The 17,013-nt window shown below is 52.5% G+C and overlaps 2 protein-coding genes across 5 annotated transcripts; both read left to right on the top strand.

Annotated features, from left to right (window-relative positions):
* Positions 1–2,948: 2,948 nt before the first annotated feature.
* On the top strand, positions 2,949–7,990 carry Ppm1j (protein phosphatase, Mg2+/Mn2+ dependent 1J). Of its 2 annotated transcripts, none has more exons than XM_085835598.1 (10): positions 2,949–3,360; positions 4,593–4,713; positions 5,125–5,412; positions 5,652–5,764; positions 6,046–6,130; positions 6,633–6,751; positions 6,953–7,016; positions 7,175–7,231; positions 7,387–7,538; positions 7,688–7,990. In XM_085835598.1, the coding sequence occupies exons 1-10, from the start codon at positions 3,038–3,040 to the stop codon at positions 7,836–7,838; spliced, it is 1,473 nt and encodes a 490-aa protein (XP_085691724.1). In that variant the 5' UTR covers positions 2,949–3,037; the 3' UTR covers positions 7,839–7,990. The 2 variants fall into 2 exon arrangements, with proteins under 2 accessions (XP_085691724.1, XP_021013791.1); XM_021158132.3 differs by having other exon boundaries at positions 2,951–3,360; positions 7,175–7,282.
* Positions 7,991–11,076: 3,086 nt separating this feature from the next.
* Rhoc (ras homolog family member C) lies at positions 11,077–16,929 on the top strand. Of its 3 annotated transcripts, none has more exons than XM_021158985.3 (5): positions 11,077–11,272; positions 14,397–14,560; positions 15,046–15,166; positions 15,381–15,511; positions 16,332–16,929. In XM_021158985.3, exons 2-5 carry the CDS (start codon positions 14,405–14,407, stop codon positions 16,503–16,505), a joined length of 582 nt encoding a protein of 193 aa, XP_021014644.1. In that variant the 5' UTR covers positions 11,077–11,272; positions 14,397–14,404; the 3' UTR covers positions 16,506–16,929. The 3 variants fall into 3 exon arrangements, with proteins under 3 accessions (XP_021014644.1, XP_021014645.1, XP_029331005.1); XM_021158986.2 differs by having other exon boundaries at positions 11,223–11,290; XM_029475145.2 differs by lacking the exon at positions 11,077–11,272 and adding an exon at positions 11,291–11,571.
* The last annotated feature ends 84 nt before the right edge of the window (positions 16,930–17,013 follow it).

The following is a 17,013-nucleotide window of genomic DNA, read 5'->3' as shown; positions in this document are numbered from 1 at the left end:
TGGGAAGGTAAGGCTGCCTGAGAGTTTGAGGAAGTTTGGTCTGTATGGTTTACACAAGGTTCCAGACCAGCTAGTGGCTACTTAGCCAGACCATACCTTCAAAGGAAAGACAGAGAAAAAGAGGTGGTGTGTGTGTGTGTGTGTGTGTGTGTGTGTGTGTGTGTGTGTGTGTATAAAATCCAGTTCTTTGTTAGTACAGTCAAGTGTTATTTAAGGTGCTTCCCAATTGGAAGATTCTCAAGTTGCATAGTTGTTATGTTTGTTTGTTTGTTTGTTTTGTTTGTTTGTTTGTTTTACCACAGGGGTTCCCGGCTGCCACCCAGGAGGGATAGTAAATACTTCCAACGGGCTGGAGAGATGGCTCAGCCACCACATGATGGCTCACAACCATCTGTACAGCTACAGTGTACACATCTACATAAAATAAATAAATAAATATTTAAAAAATATACTTCCAGCACAGAAGTGCTGCCCTCCTGCGTGGGAGGACCAAGGGTAGTACCGCGGTGGAGAACCAGGCTGCAAGGCTTCACAAGGTGTGAATGGTCCTGTGGATAATGGGTGTGACTCTCACCTTGGAAACCAAATCTGAGGTTTCTAGTATCTTCATCAGAAAGACAGTCAATAGTCCCAACAACAAAAATACGACAGCTTCATGTTTTGGGCTCACTAAACACTTGAGGGTAGAAGTGTGCTGTGACTCTACCTCTTCCCAGGAGAGGTGTATGTACCTGTTAGAGTAAGGGAGGTGTGGGGGAAACAAAGAAGGACCCTGCTTCTGGATCCTGAGCACACAGCCCGGGACAGGGTGCTCCCTCTCTCTGGTTCTCTCTTTCCAGGGTGCTGAGAATCGAATTCAGGTCATCAGGCTTGGCAGTAAGCACTTTTGCCTGCTAAGCCATTCCCCCTACCTCTTTAAGACCAAGTCTCATTAGGTAGCCTCAGCTAGCCTGGAATTTACTATGTACTCAGGTTAGCCACCTACTTGTGCTCATCCTGTCTCTACCTCTGCCTCCTAAGATTATAGATGTGTGCCACCATGTTTGTTCTGAGAATGCCCCCCCCCCCACTTCTCCTCTGTAATGGAGGAGTGTCATTCAGCTCCCAGCAGGGCAAGCATCTCACCAACTTTTCCTGCCTTCTTCCTCCTTGCTCTCACTCTCTACTGCCTCAGGGAGAGGGCCGGGAATGACTGAAGAGGTCTGATGGTCTAGGAATAGGAGAGGGGTTCAAATGCATGAGAGCCCTAGAGTTTGGTTATGGATGGGAGCCAGAGTGGTTCCAGAGTTCAGGGGAGCAGCTAGCATTCCTCTCCATTATCTGGTACTAGAGTCCAGGGGCCAATAGACCCCAGTTCTGTGGCGTGGCCCATCTTTGCAGTCACACTGTGGATGCTGTGAAGAGCCCAGAAGCTGGGTGATGCCGAAAGGTGATAGATAAACTGACCCAGAAACACTGAATAATAAAACTAAAGCTTATTTTTTTTTCTCTCCAGTCTTTGGCTTCCCACTGACATTTATGCCATTATTAGACAGTTGGCTTCAGTTTTTCTCAAACAGGAAGAAAACGCTCATAGTGGCAGTATGCATGTTCTTTGTCCCTGGCTGCCTTTGAGTCTGATTTTATCAGTCCTCCCCACCTCTACCCTGGTGATTTCATTTTTCTCTGCCCTGACCTTCCCCTACCCCCAAACACAGACCTAATTACAGCAAGTGTGTACTTTGAATGACCACTGTGGAATTTTTATTTAGAAGCGGTCGAGAAAGGTGGCACAGGTTAGCCCAGGATATATATGAACAGGATGCACCCAGCTGGGTGCCTTGAGGTGGAGTCTCAGCTAAGAGCAGGGAGTCTGTGGTTCCCTCAAGGAAGGGCCTTGACTTATGTTAAACTGTGTGTTGGGGATAGATGGAGTGGATAGTGATCAACTCTCTAAGCCCAAGTATAAGGACAGAATTCTTTCTGAATCGGGTCAGTAATCCTTCCCTAGAGAGAAGACAGAGAAAAACAGCTCTGTGTGAATCCTAGTGGGCTTTCCTGCGACCCACACACGCTTTTGACCTGGCCTTTGTCTCCCCCTGGCGGTAGCCAGAGAACTTGCTCAGCATCGCTTTTCTGCTTGCAACCTCAGGGTGGGAATTTAGGAGTCCCGCTCCCCTCCGGGCCTTTTTCCTAGTCCAGAGAAGCTAGTATCTGTAGCAGGTTCTGACATGGGTATGAATCTCTAAGTGACTGCGTGAATCTTAAGGCAAGTCTAGTAAAAGAACAGGAGACTGTCTACTCCTACTTCATCTGTAAAATGGGTGTAGCTTACCTTGCATCGTTTTGTGTAGTGACCTAACAACTAGACCGTGCCTTATAGAGGGCCCAGTGTGGAGCAAGCCCTCAATAATCGTATTTATTTACTATGTCGTTAACCTTACTAACTGGCCAGCAGACGTCTAAATATGGAGGTACGGTTCTGAGAAAGTGGGATGGAAATGACAATTGTTCTTTCGAACGTGGAGGTGACCTTTAGAGAGAATAGTGCCTTCAGGTGCCTGGTAGTCGGCTGCCTGGCCTGGTTAGCACCGCGATTAGCACCAGTTCTCTCTGCTCTCAATTCTGCAGCCCTAACCCGAAGTGTTGTCACACCAAACCCTTCACACCCAAGAGGATGTTTCGCTCTGAAGTCATCAGCTCTATAATTCTCCATTCTGGCTGGCTCACCCCGAACTGAGCGCGAGGAGGCTGCCTCGCCCACCCTCGTCATAATGGGCAAATTCTAGCGGATTAAATCTAGCGGATGTCTAACCTACAGCATGGTTGAAATATTTCCTTCGTTCCGCTTCCTTCCCACAATAGACCCTTCCCCTCTGACACTCTGGCGGGACAAAGCAGGGATGCGGAGGCGAGGAGCGGGTGGGGCCGTCCCCGGGTAGCCTGGAGCCTGGGGAAGTTTGTTAAGGACCAAGAGTGGGCACCGCCCACCTGGAACCCTAGGGGCGGGGCCTCTCAGGGGGCGGGCCCACGGCCGAGGGCGGGGCACGGAGGCAGCATGCTTAACCGGGTGCGCTCGGCCGTGGCGCACCTGGTGAGCTCGGGTGGCACTTCTTCCCAGCGCTCCAAGTCCCCAGATCTGCCCAACGCTACCTCAGCGCCTCCGGCCGCCCAAGAAACACCTAAGACTTCCCGGGAGAAGCCTGGGAACCAGGTCGGCGCGCCCCAGAAGACCGCGGAGACTACTGTGAGCTTCTCTCGACCCACCTTTCTGCAGCTGAGCCCCGGAGGGCTGCGGCGCGCCGACGACCACGCAGGCCGGGCTGTGCAAAGCCCCCCAGACACCGGTCGCCGCCTGCCCTGGAGCACAGGCTATGCCGAGTGAGCGCCCCGGGGCTCCCAGACGAGGATGGGACTCCCATTCTCCCGGGAAACGCATCCCGGCTGCTGGGATGCGTCCCCCGCCGCGCGACGCTTCGGGAACCATCCCAGGAACCTGCACCCCTCCCAGACATCCCCCGGACGGGGAGCAAATTCCACGACCTTCTTCAGGACCTTGTTCACCTTGCCCCTCGTTGACTCAGGACAGTCCCCACCCAGGGAGCACCGCCGAGGATGAGTTGGCGGGTTCCAAGTCGCGGCCCGCGGTTCACAGGCTAGGGGAGGGGAGGTTTGAGAAGGACTAGTTCCCTTTGCCAGGGAGATCGCGGGTGGAAAGACTCGCTCATCCGCTTCCTGGCCCCAGCGCCCCAGTTCCCTGTCCTTCTTACCGGTCCCCTCCCCCTCCACACCCAGAAATAGCCCGCGACACCAGAAGGCCTTTGGCTTCCCGGGCGGGGGAGGGGTCCGCCCGCAGAGCGCGACGGTTCCCTTTGGTTATGGTGTGTAGACAGATAGGTGCCGGTAGAGATCAGCGTACTCTCAGAACCTGTATATTTTAAAATCATCTTCCGGGAAAGCCAAGCCAAGCCACCAGGGGGTCGGGGGGGGGGCACTGAGGTCGTGGAAGGCGGTGGCGGGTAGCCCCGCACCTCCTCTCTTAGCTTCCCTGTTGGAAGGGGTTTGTAGCTAAGAGATTCCTGCCCAGTCCAGGTGGGTCTACATACCCTATTTGGGCCGGAGTGCTTACCCACTCTTAAGAAAAACCGGAACTTTAACTGGGTCGTTTTGGGATGAGGGTGAATGTGTGCATGAAGGTGAAGGTGCCATGAATCACTGTCTGAGCTGGTTGAGACTGGAGGTGGGGTGTAGAATTTTGACCAGCAGGGGAGTAAAACTTACTGTTCCTGTCTGGCCACTCCCACCCCACCCCCACCCCCACCCCCAACACCACCTTCCGGAAAGTCTCCTAAGCCAAGGATGGAGGAACTGAGGCAGGCAGTTACTGTTGCGGGCCTTTCTATGAGGCTGTACGTTCTGCCGCCAGACAGTACTTCTTGCTGGCCCTGCCTTCTCCTCTTCCCTCTGGCTTGGAGCCCAGGCAGCTGTGACCTTTTTCAGCTTGGCCAGCGAGCAGGAGAGGATGTGTGTGTATGTGTGTATGTGAGTCTAAGGTGGGGGTTATTCCAGGACCTAGTCTGGTGTCTAACCTGGTGTGGGACACTCTCTGGTAGGGTCATCAATGCTGGCAAGAGCAGGCACAATGAGGACCAGGCTTGCTGCGAGGTTGTGTATGTGGAAAGTCGGAGGAGCAGGAGCGTTACAGGGGTCTCCAGGGAGCCTAGCCATAACCAGGTAATACTCCATCCCCTTTCCTAATCTCCAGAGATGCGATGGCACCTCTCCCCTGGCGTTTCAGGCATTGGTTCTAAATGGGAGTGTGGAGGTTCTCCCTCTGTCACAGAAGCCCTAAGTGGCTTCGATTTGATTAGTTCTGCTAGGAAAGTTTACTATTCCATTTCATATGTGAATGTTCATGCACTTATGGATGATTTAACTAATCAGTACTGACCTTTGCATTCTTCATATTTTGAACTTGGCTCCTCTTTCTCTTGACACAGTAGGCTGTGCATAAATAAGTGAATAGATCTAAATTGCCTTGATATCACACTCAGATCTCCCGTGTGATGGTTATATGGCTGCTAACAGGCTTGTCCTGCCCTGTCTCCCTCCATCCCTACTGACTTCCAACTTTTTCTTCATCAGGGCTTCTGCTTTTACTACTGGGGCCTGTTTGATGGGCACGCTGGTGGAGGGGCAGCTGAAATGGCCTCCCGGCTCTTGCATCGCCACATCCGGGAACAGCTCAAGGATCTAGTAGAAATACTTAAGGATCCCTTGCCGCCTCCCCTCTGTCTCCCATCCACTCCTGAAACCCCAGGAGTCTCCAGTCCTTCACAGTTGGTTAGCCCCCAGTCCTGCTGGTCTCCACAGAAGGAAGTGACCCATGACAGCCTGGTAGTAGGAGCCATTGAGAACGCCTTCCATCTCATGGTGAGTGGATGGCCTGGGCCAATAATGTGCTAAGTAGGCATTTTAGTCAACATTGTGAGGTGGAGGTGGGTGGGTGAACCCTAGAATCCACACTGCCTTTGAGAGCCTGAGCGGAGCTTGGTCCTGTTACCCTATGTGGTCCTCTTCTCTTCCACTCTGGCCTGGAGAGGTTCGAGGTGGAGCAGGTGACTATGAGCTGAAGGTTTTTCTGTTCCCTTTGACCCTTCCTCACCTGGTAGGATGAGCAGATGGCTCGGGAGCGGCGTGGCCACCAAGTGGAAGGGGGCTGCTGTGCACTGGTGGTGCTGTACCTGCTAGGCAAGATGTATGTGGCTAACGCAGGTGACAGCAGGTGAGTGGGAAGAGGGCTTTGAGAGTGGCCATAAAAGGGGCATGCCGACACTCCCCAGGATGAGGGGAATGCAGAGAGTGAGGGGGTGGTGGGTTAAGTATTAAAGACTGCAGTGATCAGTAAGATATAAGGAAAGGTTGCACATATCCACGGGGGACGGAGAGATGAGGACCCCGGCAAGACATCATCAGGCTCATTATGGGGAGGGCCTGGTCCTCCTGCATGGAATTCTCCACTCATACCGAGAAAGCCAGGTCCAGACTCTTTCTGTCTCTGGGCAGGGCCATCATTGTCCGGAATGGGGAGATCATTCCGATGTCCCGGGAGTTCACACCAGAGACGGAGCGCCAGCGTCTTCAGCTGCTTGTAAGCAGGGGCTAAAATCCCTATCCCTGGTCTTTCCTCTCAAGCCTTTCAAAGCTTCCCACTGGGAACTTCCTAGGAAGGTGCTCGTGGACTGTGGGGTGCTGGGTGAGCTGAAGGGGTGATGCAGCAGGAAGGAGCCTGGGCTGCCAGTGTAGCTCCAGGAAGGAAGTGGAGTCAGAGGTCGGGGTGGTGATGAGAATAACAAAGGCCGGAGCAAGGGTGTGTTATCTTAGTGCATCCTCTCTTGTGGTCTCTCTATCCTGATTACCTGGGGTTGAATCCTGTGTTGCTAATTGTGTGACCTCTGACAAGCCCCTTACTCAATTGTTTGTGCTTCACTGGCTTTTGTGAGGGGTGAATGAGTCCATTCATGCTAATATTAGAGGAGTGTGTGGCCTGCAGTACATTTTAAGATTCAGTTATAATTTAAGAGCTACACATTGGCTAAGGGTGCGATATAAATGAAATGGCTTCTCTCCTGTCTGGCCCTTCCCAACCTCAGGGCTTCCTGAAACCAGAACTGCTGGGCAGTGAGTTCACCCACCTTGAATTTCCCCGAAGAGTTCAGCCCAAGGAACTAGGGCAGAGGATGCTGTACAGGGACCAGAATATGACTGGCTGGTAACTTCCCTCAGAGCTGGGGCCGTTCCCATGGCAAAGTCACCAGTCCTTCACCAGCAGTAGGTGGAAGCTGGAGGCTGGGTCAGGCTGGAAGTTGGGAAAGATGGCCACTCCTGGACGGGTTTGTGTGTGGGGGTTGCTGTTCCTAGGGGTAGGGGCTTTGCCACCCTCGTGACGCCTCCTCTACTCCTCCCTCCTCAGGGCCTACAAAAAGATTGAGGTGGAGGACCTCAGGTTTCCTCTGGTCTGTGGGGAGGGCAAAAAGGTAAAACCCTGAGGTAGAGGTGGGAGAGGGCAGGAAGACCCACCGCTGCTTGTCCAGGGAGGTGGAGGTCTCACCCGACAGTAGGTGTGGGAGGACTCTATGGTTTCAGTGAGTCTGAGAGAGGAACTAAACAGCAGCCTTCTTTCTCCTTTTCACAGGCCCGGGTAATGGCTACCATTGGGGTGACACGGGGCTTGGGAGACCACAACCTTAAGGTCTGCAGCTCTACTCTGCCCATCAAGCCTTTCCTCTCCTGCTTTCCTGAAGTGAGCACACCTTCTTTCCTTTTAGGAGGCTGTGGCTGGCTTCCATCTCCAACCTCCTTTCCTCATGACCACCGCCAGCCCCTCTCTCTCTCTCCGCCTCCCAGGTACGAGTGTATGATCTGACTCAGTATGAGCACTGTCCAGATGATGTGCTGGTCCTGGGAACAGATGGCTTGTGGGATGTGACCAATGACTCTGAGGTAGCTGCCACTGTGGACAGGGTGCTGTCATCCTATGAGCCCAATGATCCCAGCAGGTAGGGGGTTGCCTGGCAAGGTGTTGGGGGGTAGTCCTGGTGAAGGAAGGGGCAAAGGGAAACGAAGCCCGGAGACCCACATGTGGGCCCGTGTATCTGTCTTCTCATATACGTATTGGTACATGAATGTACACATGTACTCCTGGCAGGTATACAGCTCTGGCCCAAGCTCTGGTCCTGGGGGCCCGGGGAATCCCCCGGGACCGTGGCTGGCGTCTCCCAAACAACAAGCTGGGTTCCGGGGATGACATCTCGGTCTTCGTCATCCCCCTGGGCGGGCCAGGCAGCAGTTACTCCTGATGGGCTCAGCCCCATCCCTCTCACTGCCACCCCAACCTCTCCACTATCACCCTTTTCCCGCCCAAACACGGAAGTTGTGTCCCTGACTCGAGAGTGGCCATTTGAACAAAGGGCTGCCTGCTAGATCCAAAATTACAGCAACTGGCAAATAAACCAGATGGATGAACGTTGTGTGTCATTATTTGCTTTGATCAGACCCTGAAAAGTGGGCAATGGAAAGAACACAGGAACACTCCTAAAGAGTGCTCCTTAGGAGTGTGGCTTGCCCAGATTCTCCTGCTGTCCCCTTTTCCCACTCCACATACCTGCCATGAGTGGCCCCATCTGTGGCTTCTTCCATCTGTCGATGTCTGCCAAGCCTGGGTGTCTAGCCCAAACCACTGCTGAGCTTTGAGCCCACACATGCCAGCCATCTCCTCCACAGAACTCTGTTACTTCCACACACCTTAAACTGAATTCACGAATTCCCCCCATAAATAATTCTCCTGTTTCGTCCTTTCAGTGGGTATCATCATGGCTGCGCAAGTTAGTAATACAGCCATTGACCACACCTGGCTTATGTGTCTTCACAATTCTCGGCTACTTCAGTCATGCAGTCCATGTAATGTTTCCGGAAATCAGTTGTCTATATGATGGTATATACAATGTAGCCGACCTGTGTCCTAGGTTGGACCATCTCGGTTTGTGTGAGGACACTTACTGCTATTTACACAATGATGAAATTCCCTAGCAACAATCCTTATAAGCATCCCTATTAAGAGATGTGTGACTATACTGTTGATTATTTAAAGATCTTTCATACTTACCTTTATTTCTTTTCTGCCTTCCTCATCACCACATTAGCACTTTCCTAACTTCAGTGACTCATTGTTATGCCCAGAAGAGAGCTAAGGTTAAAGTCCTGAGCATGGCATCTCAGAACCTTCATAATGTGATTCCAGCTACTGTTTCTCTAGCTTTACCACCCTCCTGCCTCCAAACTCTGGCTTGTCATAGCTCCAACTTAGTTTATATCCCACACTACCTTTTCTTGACTATTTCATCTGCTCTCCAGGACTGAGTACCCTACAGCCCCTAGATGCTGCCAAGGCAATTACTTCCAGGATTATAACTGTCTGTAGGAGGAGCCAATGGGAAGTAGCTATTAAGAGCAGGGGACTCTTTATTTTTATTATTTTTTTAATTTATTTTTAGTTTCATGTGCATTGGTGTTTGGCCTGCTTGTGTGTCTGTATGAGGGTGTTGGAACTGAAACTCCCTGGAACTGGAGTTATAGACAGTTGTGAGCTGCCATGTGGGTGCTGGGAATTGAACTAAGATCCTCTAGAAGAGCAGCCAGTGCTTTTAACCACGAGCAATCTCTCCAGCCCCAAGAGCAGGGACTCGTAAGTCTGAGTGCTTTGACCCCCCCCCCCCCAAACACTAACTTCTCTGAGCCTCCATGCCTCATTAAACTGTAGATAACAATAATGCCTCGTAAGAACTAAACATGGTATGGGTGGGGAAGGGCAAGGTTCACGTAATAAAGCTTCAAGAATTGTTAGCTATGTTCGATTGTGTTTTTGATTTAAACTGTAAGTTTGTTTGCTTATTTTTATCTATGTTTTGTTCAAGATGGGGTTTCTTTGTGTAGCCTTGGCTGTCCTAAAATTAGCTCTTTAGTTTTGGGACACTAGGGTGGCCTCAAACTCATAGAGATCCTCCTGCTTTGGTCTCTCGAGAGCTGGGATTAAAGGCATGCACCACCACTGCTGCGCTAGACTGTACGTTATCTGAAGGCAGGGTTAAAGGGAGGGTTAGTACATAGTTTTCAGTTTACACATTCAACCAATGTTTACTGAATGAATTCAGAGGCTTGGCGGACAAAGCAACACCTCAGTTACATGATTTATCAAATGTATGGTCCATGCTTCCAATCCTGACTGAGTGTCTATGTGTGTTGTCTGCCTGGATTTGAGACAGCTTCACTCCACAGCCTATGTTGGCCTGGAATTTGTGGTAACTCTGCCCCCTCGGGAGAGCTGAGGTTACAGGCTTGAACCACCAGGCCAGCTGCACCTGCAGTAGACTCCATATGACATACATTTATTCTGGGAAATACTTGTTGAAACCTATGATGAGCAGAGTTTGGTTGGATGGTACAGAGGGCAGGTAGGAGGGGGAGCATGGCAGGCAGCAGGCAGCCAGCACCTGCCTGGCTGCCTCAAAGGCCTGATTGTAAATTTGACTGATTTAGTTTTTGCAACAGGGTCTCCACGTAGCCCAGGATGGCCTGGAATTAACTCATAGAGGTCCATCTGCCTTTGCTTCTTGTATGTCATCATGGCTCACCTCACTGGAAATTCCCCCTGTCACAAATAGTGGAAAATCCACTTCTCTGGGTTTCATTTTCTTTCTTTCTTTTTTTTTTTTTTTTTGGTTTTTCGAGACAGGGTTTCTCTGTGTAGCCCTGGCTGTCCTGGAACTCACTTTGTAGACCAGGCTGGCCTCGAACTCAGAAATCCGCCTGCCTCTGCCTCCCGAGTGCTGGGATTAAAGGCATGCGCCACCATGCCCGGCTTTTCATTTTCTTTACAGGCAAAAGGGAACGGGTATGGGTGAACTTATTCCAGAGTTAGAGACCTGTGTGTTTTAAGTATCCAGCACTAGTAAATAAAACATTGGTAGATTTCCTTATACACCCATTTCTTTGGCCTTTTATAAGAAAGGAGATACAGGATCAGGTAAGTAACACGTCAGATTAGGATCAACAGCATAACAATACAATAGGAGTGTGAGGTCAGTTTCCAGCTGAGGACACAGCAGCACTTCCAGGAGTGTGCTCTTAACAGGACGTCGGGAAATTCCCAGCGAAGGAAGGAAGGAAGGGACTTTTAAGGCGATGGTGGCTGGGGACTGCAGATCACAAAAGGTCTCCAAGGCTCTGGATAGCGTCACGTTGCACTTACTGCATTGATTCCTGGATAAGAGAGTGGGCAGCTTCTGTATAACCCATCCCCTCGGTCACAGATAGTGTGTAGGGAATACTGGAGTTTCGAGGTCTGGATGGCCACGCGAGGGCAGCAGTGGCCCTCGCTGACCCCACCCTGGAAGCCGCTCAACTTTCCCGAAGCTGGTCCGCCCCCCACGGGTTGGAAGTGGGGCAGAGGCCGAGTTATCCGGGGTCTCACCCGCCCGCTCACCACCCAGCCATCCAGGCATCTCCGGGCACAGTCCCTTCAGCTCCAGCCCTACGCCCCTTGCCGGGTCCTCAGCGGGGGTGACCTGCGGCCGCCCGGAGCCGGGAGCGGAGGCGGGCCAAGCTAAGGGCCGCCCTCGTCGACCCCCCTCCCCTTGATGGACCCGCCCCAGAGCGGTGCTGGAGAGTGGGGCGGGGCCCGGGTCAGTCTCAGCCTCCGGCACTGGCCGCGCAGCTGGAGGCGGTGGAGCCCAAGGTACCGGGGCCCCAGCTGGTGGGTGGCGAGGCGTCGTGGGAACTGACCTCGGAGGAGAGCACTTTCCCGATTCCCGGATCGCTCCGGGAGCGGCTCGGGGGGCGGGGGGTGTTCCGGGCCAGGCAAGAGAGAGCGCCCCAAGCTGCGGGCCAGGCGCTCTAGCCTCCCAAGCTCTCGAACCAAAGCCCAGAGCCCTTCCCTTTCTGAGTCTTGCCTTTCCGGACCTCCCTAGCTGGGCGAGGGACACACTTGGATCTCCGTGAGCGACTCAACCCAGACGCTCCAGTTCCGGGCAGGGAGTAAGAAACAGGGCCTCAGGCTGGCTAGGGGTGGGAGTTCTGGCCTGGGATGGGGAATGGCGGGAATAGGGGTGGGATGTGACCATTGGAGGCTGCTACTGCTTGGCGGGTCTGGACGCCGCCCTAGACGGGTTTTGGAGCTGATCTGAGCTGAGAGGTTGAGAAGACTGGGAAAGATCCCGCTCCTGTGTTGTGTATATGTGTCTGAGAGTGAAGGGGGGAAGTGGGGAAGAACAAAACACCCCAATCCCCAACTCTTCTTCCTACCCTCTTGGGAAGTTAGGGAGTTGGGCTGAAAGCTGGAGTCCAGCTCTTCCTTGACTTCTGGCTTTAAAGTTAAGGAAAAGGTGTTGCCCGAAGAGTGATCATTCTCGCCTAGATCTCGGGGGAGCAGAGTACAAAGGCCTGTTGGATCACCTGGGAAATCAAGAGAATAAGGAAGGCTAGTGGCTTGTCCCAGGGAAGGACCCAGAAGTTCGAGACCCCTCTCCCAGACCTGGGTGAAGTTTTCGTTGTCTCTCTCTTAGGGTTAGTGGGGCAGTTCCTCTGGAGCTGCCTTTCACAGGGAGTGTTAGCCAGGCCATCCATGCCATGTTGGCCTTCGGCCTAATGTCCCGGCTTGGCCTGAGTCCCCAATTATTCTGGCCTAAGCAGAGCCTAGATGCAAAATCTTCGGAGCTGGGGGCTCTAACCCAGCCACGAAGTTCCGGCCTCTGCCTCCCACCATCAGATGCTCAGCTGCCTTGCTGCTGTGGGACAGCCAGGACTCAGGCATGGGGATGTGACTAGTGTTTTAAGTGTCATAGTGGTGTCACGCTCCATCCACACTGCCCACCCTGGCCTGGGGCTGTCCCAGCCAGCCTGTGTACAGCTAGACTGGTTGAATTAATGGGAGTAGGTGGGGGAGTTGGAGGAAATCCTGTGGGTTACCTGGATATACCTCTCAGACCTCATTTTTGAAGGAGATATGCAGCATAGCGAATGACTTCTTCCCAGTCTTTTGGGGGTACCAGGGAAAGCCCCTTGAGGTGGGGGGGGGGTAGTAAGTGTGGCTGTGCATATGCAACTCCTATAAATTCTCTGTGACTCATGTCCTCTTTCCTCACATCCCAGTTTTGTGTGTGTGTGTGTGTGTGTGTGTGTGTGTAGGTGTAGGGGAGGGAGGAACCACCCAGGAGCCTGATGCTGAAAAGAATCAGCCTGGGGCTGGAGTACTCTGCTTCCTAAAAGGCAGGCACAGGCTAGGGTTTGAGGTGGTTTGTAGGGAGCTGAGGAGTTGAGCAGAGCCAGACAGGATTTGGGACTGAAAGGAAAAGCCAAGTTTGGGGCTGAGCTCAGGTTACCGTGCCCTTCTTAACTGCTCCCTGCCTGGTCAAAAGCTTAGACGGATCCTCACTAGTCCTTTCTCTGGAGGCTCCTCCCAGCCCAGGCTCTGGTTCCCTCCCCCACAGCCTTCTCTTCATCTCTATTCTGTCTGGCACGATCCTTGCCAGGCTGTGTAGGTCTGGAGACCTCACTGACCTGGTCAGCTCCCTGTGGTCTGAACTGCTCGTTCACGTGTGCTGGGGTGTAGGATACATATAAACTCTGAGAAGCTGACTCCTTCCTTATCTTGAGTCACAGGGAGGTGTCTGCAGGGCTTAAGGGTCAGCTGGTCACAAGGAGGAAGGGGCTGTTCCAGAAAGTGGGTGGAGGTGATTCCCGAGTGGGTTTAGCTCTGTCACAGCAATGCTGTGATAGATGTGTGGCTCCCCACAGTGTGGTCATTGTCCCCTGTCAGGGGCTGAGTGACCCAGCGTTGCTGCCAGGCCCAGGAAAGGGGATGGGTGCGGGGGTGGGGGGTGTGGGGGAGGGGGGGAGGCAGCGGAACAGGCTGCCTGACCGTGAGCTGCCAGGACTGAGCCTTCTTTGTGTGACTTGAGACTTTGGGGAAGGGAAGGGGGTGGGTCAGGGAAGCCAGCCTGCTTCCACTGGCCTCTGGCTTAGCTTCTCCGCTTCTGCTCTCACCTGTGAAGTGCCATGTAGTCAAGACAGACTGCATCACAAAGTCCTGTTTTGAGAGCTGTCCCTGTACTTTTGTCTAAACCACACTGAGCCTCAGTTTCCTGCTCACTAGACGTGGTGCTTGCAAAGCAAGCATGGTCACCTGAGTTTGATTCCAGGCAGGACCCCATGCAAAGGTAGACTGATTTGTCTTTTACCACCATGTGTGTATGTGCCTCGGCCAATAAAGAGTTTTTTTGTTTTGTTTTCAAATGGGAAGGCCACCATCCACCTAACAGGCAGCTGGAGAGATGAAGATTTTTTTTTTCTCAATATGCCTAATGAAGTATGTGCATGTCCAGGGAGAGACAGACACCTAGGGGCTCTACAAGTGTTCCTTGCTTTCTCCTGACACCTGTAGCTGGCTGGTTTGTGTGTGTGTGTTCAGGCAGACATGACCACTATGGGACAATCTATTCTACTTTGCATCTAGTATTATTAATACTGTCAAAATCCTGGTAACAAATAAAACTGGTAGGCAAAGCAGCTAAATCTAGGTCTTTAGGGGGCCACACCTGACAACTTCTCAGATGTTCTGGGTCCTGCATTCCTCCCCCTGATCAATTCTAATGCATCTAGGAAGACCTGTCCCAACCAGCATTCCAAGGTCTTCTGCCTGCAGGATTGGCTCTTGGCAAGAACAGGCCTTGGCGAACCCCCTTCTCTTCCTTTGCTGGATGCTGTGGTTTCTAGGCAGGCTTGAGGGGGTGGGTGGCTAGATAAGTGTTATTGAATTTACTGGCTTTCCCCTCCTCAAATCCCCACTGCTGCCTGCCTGCCAGTTTCAGCCATGGCTGCGATCCGAAAGAAGCTGGTGATTGTGGGTGACGGTGCCTGTGGGAAGACCTGCCTCCTCATTGTCTTCAGCAAAGATCAGTTTCCAGAGGTCTACGTGCCTACCGTCTTTGAGAACTATATAGCCGACATCGAAGTGGATGGCAAGCAGGTGAAAGCCATGTATTTCTTGTTTTCCCGTCTGGGAAGCCTGTTCCCCAGTCACACTTCCTTACCACCCACCTCCTCCTTTATTTCCCTGCTGGAACAAACAGAAGTTAGGAAGTGAAACTGGAGCTGTAGAAAACCTGGATGCACTGTCTGGTTGGACCACATACTGGCTCTGGAATCTGAGCCAAGTCCCTTTTGCCTATGGGCTTAACTTCTCCCCACTGCAGAATGAGAATGAGGGCGAGACCTCGCCCAAAGGGTTGTCCTAAGAACTAGATGCTGCTGACAGTGGCAGCTCATACTACACCAAGATCAAACCCATCTTAGAGAAGTGGATCATTGGTTTTGTGACTGATCAATACAACCCAGCACATAGCGAGCAGTAAGATGTTGTTCAGCTAGTTTATAGGATGAGTGATTTCAGAGGGCCTCAGGGTGGTAGGGTTGGGGCCCTCGGGCTAGCTGCTCAATAGCCCTGTGTGTCAGGTGGAGCTGGCTCTGTGGGACACAGCTGGGCAAGAAGACTACGATCGCCTGCGGCCTCTCTCCTACCCGGACACTGACGTCATCCTCATGTGTTTCTCCATCGACAGTCCGGACAGTTTGGGTAAGGCTTTGGAGGAATCTTGGGAGCATGTAAGTCCTGCAAGTCTCCTTTGCTATAGAGACAGTAGCCCTTGGGGTGAGGAGTGTTCACTGCAAAGGGCTTTGAGCTGTGCAGGGTACTGCCTGTTCAGTAGACTCCAGGACTGCTATAGAAGACCTGGCTTCTGTTGTTAAGCAGAAGTGAGTACATCTACACGTTTTGGTGATCTCTGCAGAAAATATTCCTGAGAAGTGGACCCCAGAGGTGAAGCACTTTTGTCCCAATGTGCCCATCATCCTAGTGGGGAACAAAAAGGACCTGAGGCAAGATGAGCATACCAGGAGAGAGCTGGCCAAGATGAAACAGGTGGGTGGGGCGGCGCTGCTGCTGGTGAGGCAAGTTTCCCAGCCGAGATGCAAACAGCTGATAGCCAGTGGTAGTGGGACTGTGATGTTCATCTGCTGTCGTGTCCGAATGCTGGGAGGAACTAGAAGGGCGCCCAAGTAACTGAAGTATCAGAGAAGCAACTTGCCCAAGGGTGTGGGGGCTGTGTGTTAAGAGTTCCCTGGGAAGGGAGGGCATTATACACTGCTGGGAGAAGGCTCAGAGGGGTGAGTACTCTTGCTAAATAACTCTAGCCAGTGGACTGTTTTACTTAGAGGAAGGTAGGCTATCTTGGGAGGCTAATTAAGGCTTTAGGTGGGGGTTCAGTTTCTGTTAGTAAAGTATTCTGGTAGCTATGTAGTATAGACAAGAGCAGAGTCTCAGCCTGTGGGTCATGACCCCTTTGGGGCTGCATGTTAGATATCCTGCATATTAGGTATTTACATCACGATTCACAACAGTAGCAAAACTACAGTTATGAGGTAGCAACAAAAATAATTTTATAGTTGGAGGGTGCCCCCACATGAGGAACTGTATTAAAGGGTCACAGCACTAGAAGGCTGAGAACCGCCAGACTAGAGAAGAGGGAGGATGAAGTCAGTTGGGCAGTAGGTACTTGTTCAGGGGGAGGAATGGGTACTGCAGGGGTAAGGCTGGGTGGGGGAGAATTCTGCAATGGCAACCGGGTCTTATGTCCCCAGCCTGGAAACTGGCCGTGGTAGCTGGAACTAGGAATTCTGCAGGGCCAGTCTGGAGGATGCTCAGTTACCCCTTCTTTTGACCCTGTATCTTGTCTTATCAGGAGCCGGTTCGATCTGAGGAAGGCCGGGACATGGCAAACAGGATCAGTGCCTTTGGCTACCTCGAGTGCTCAGCCAAGACTAAGGAAGGGGTGCGGGAGGTATTTGAGATGGCCACTCGGGCGGGCCTACAGGTCCGAAAGAATAAGCGCCGGAGGGGCTGTCCCATTCTCTGAATTCCCCAAAGCTTCCTCGACCCTCCCACCCTTCCCTTCACAGGGGTACAGATTATCCTCCCCCTCGCCATCCTTGTAGAACTCCATGCTGCCAGTTTCTTTTTGGTTCCTTTCTGCCCAGGACTGCATGAGTTTCCCAGCCCCAAGTGGGGGCTGTTAGGCCCTTCCTCCCTGCCTCTGGGGACCGGGCTGGTGCCCTGCCTTTCCTGAGCAGGGCTCCTCCTCCCGAAGCGGTGGTCCAGGGGGTGGGGCTCTTAGTCCCTCTGGCCTTCCCCATATTACACACCAGCACTTTATATATTTTTGGCTCACAGGAGGAGTCTAGGGTAGGGATTGGGGTTTCTGCTTTGGGTAGTAGCCTTGTATTTGACTTGACTTGGTGGGGGAGGGCAGGATATGAATAAAGGTCAAAGGTTGCACCGTGTGTGGCAGCTTCCTGTCTTTACTGGCCTACCTTGGCTGTGAGCCTGGAGTCCCATCTTTTCCTCTTCATTTCCAAGTTGCTGGC

This window comes from Mus caroli, unplaced genomic scaffold, assembly GCF_978045245.1.
Source record: "Mus caroli unplaced genomic scaffold, Mus_caroli_1 scaffold_3, whole genome shotgun sequence".
Lineage (NCBI taxonomy): Eukaryota > Metazoa > Chordata > Mammalia > Rodentia > Muridae > Mus > Mus caroli.
This window is presented reverse-complemented; position numbering and strand designations above follow the sequence as displayed.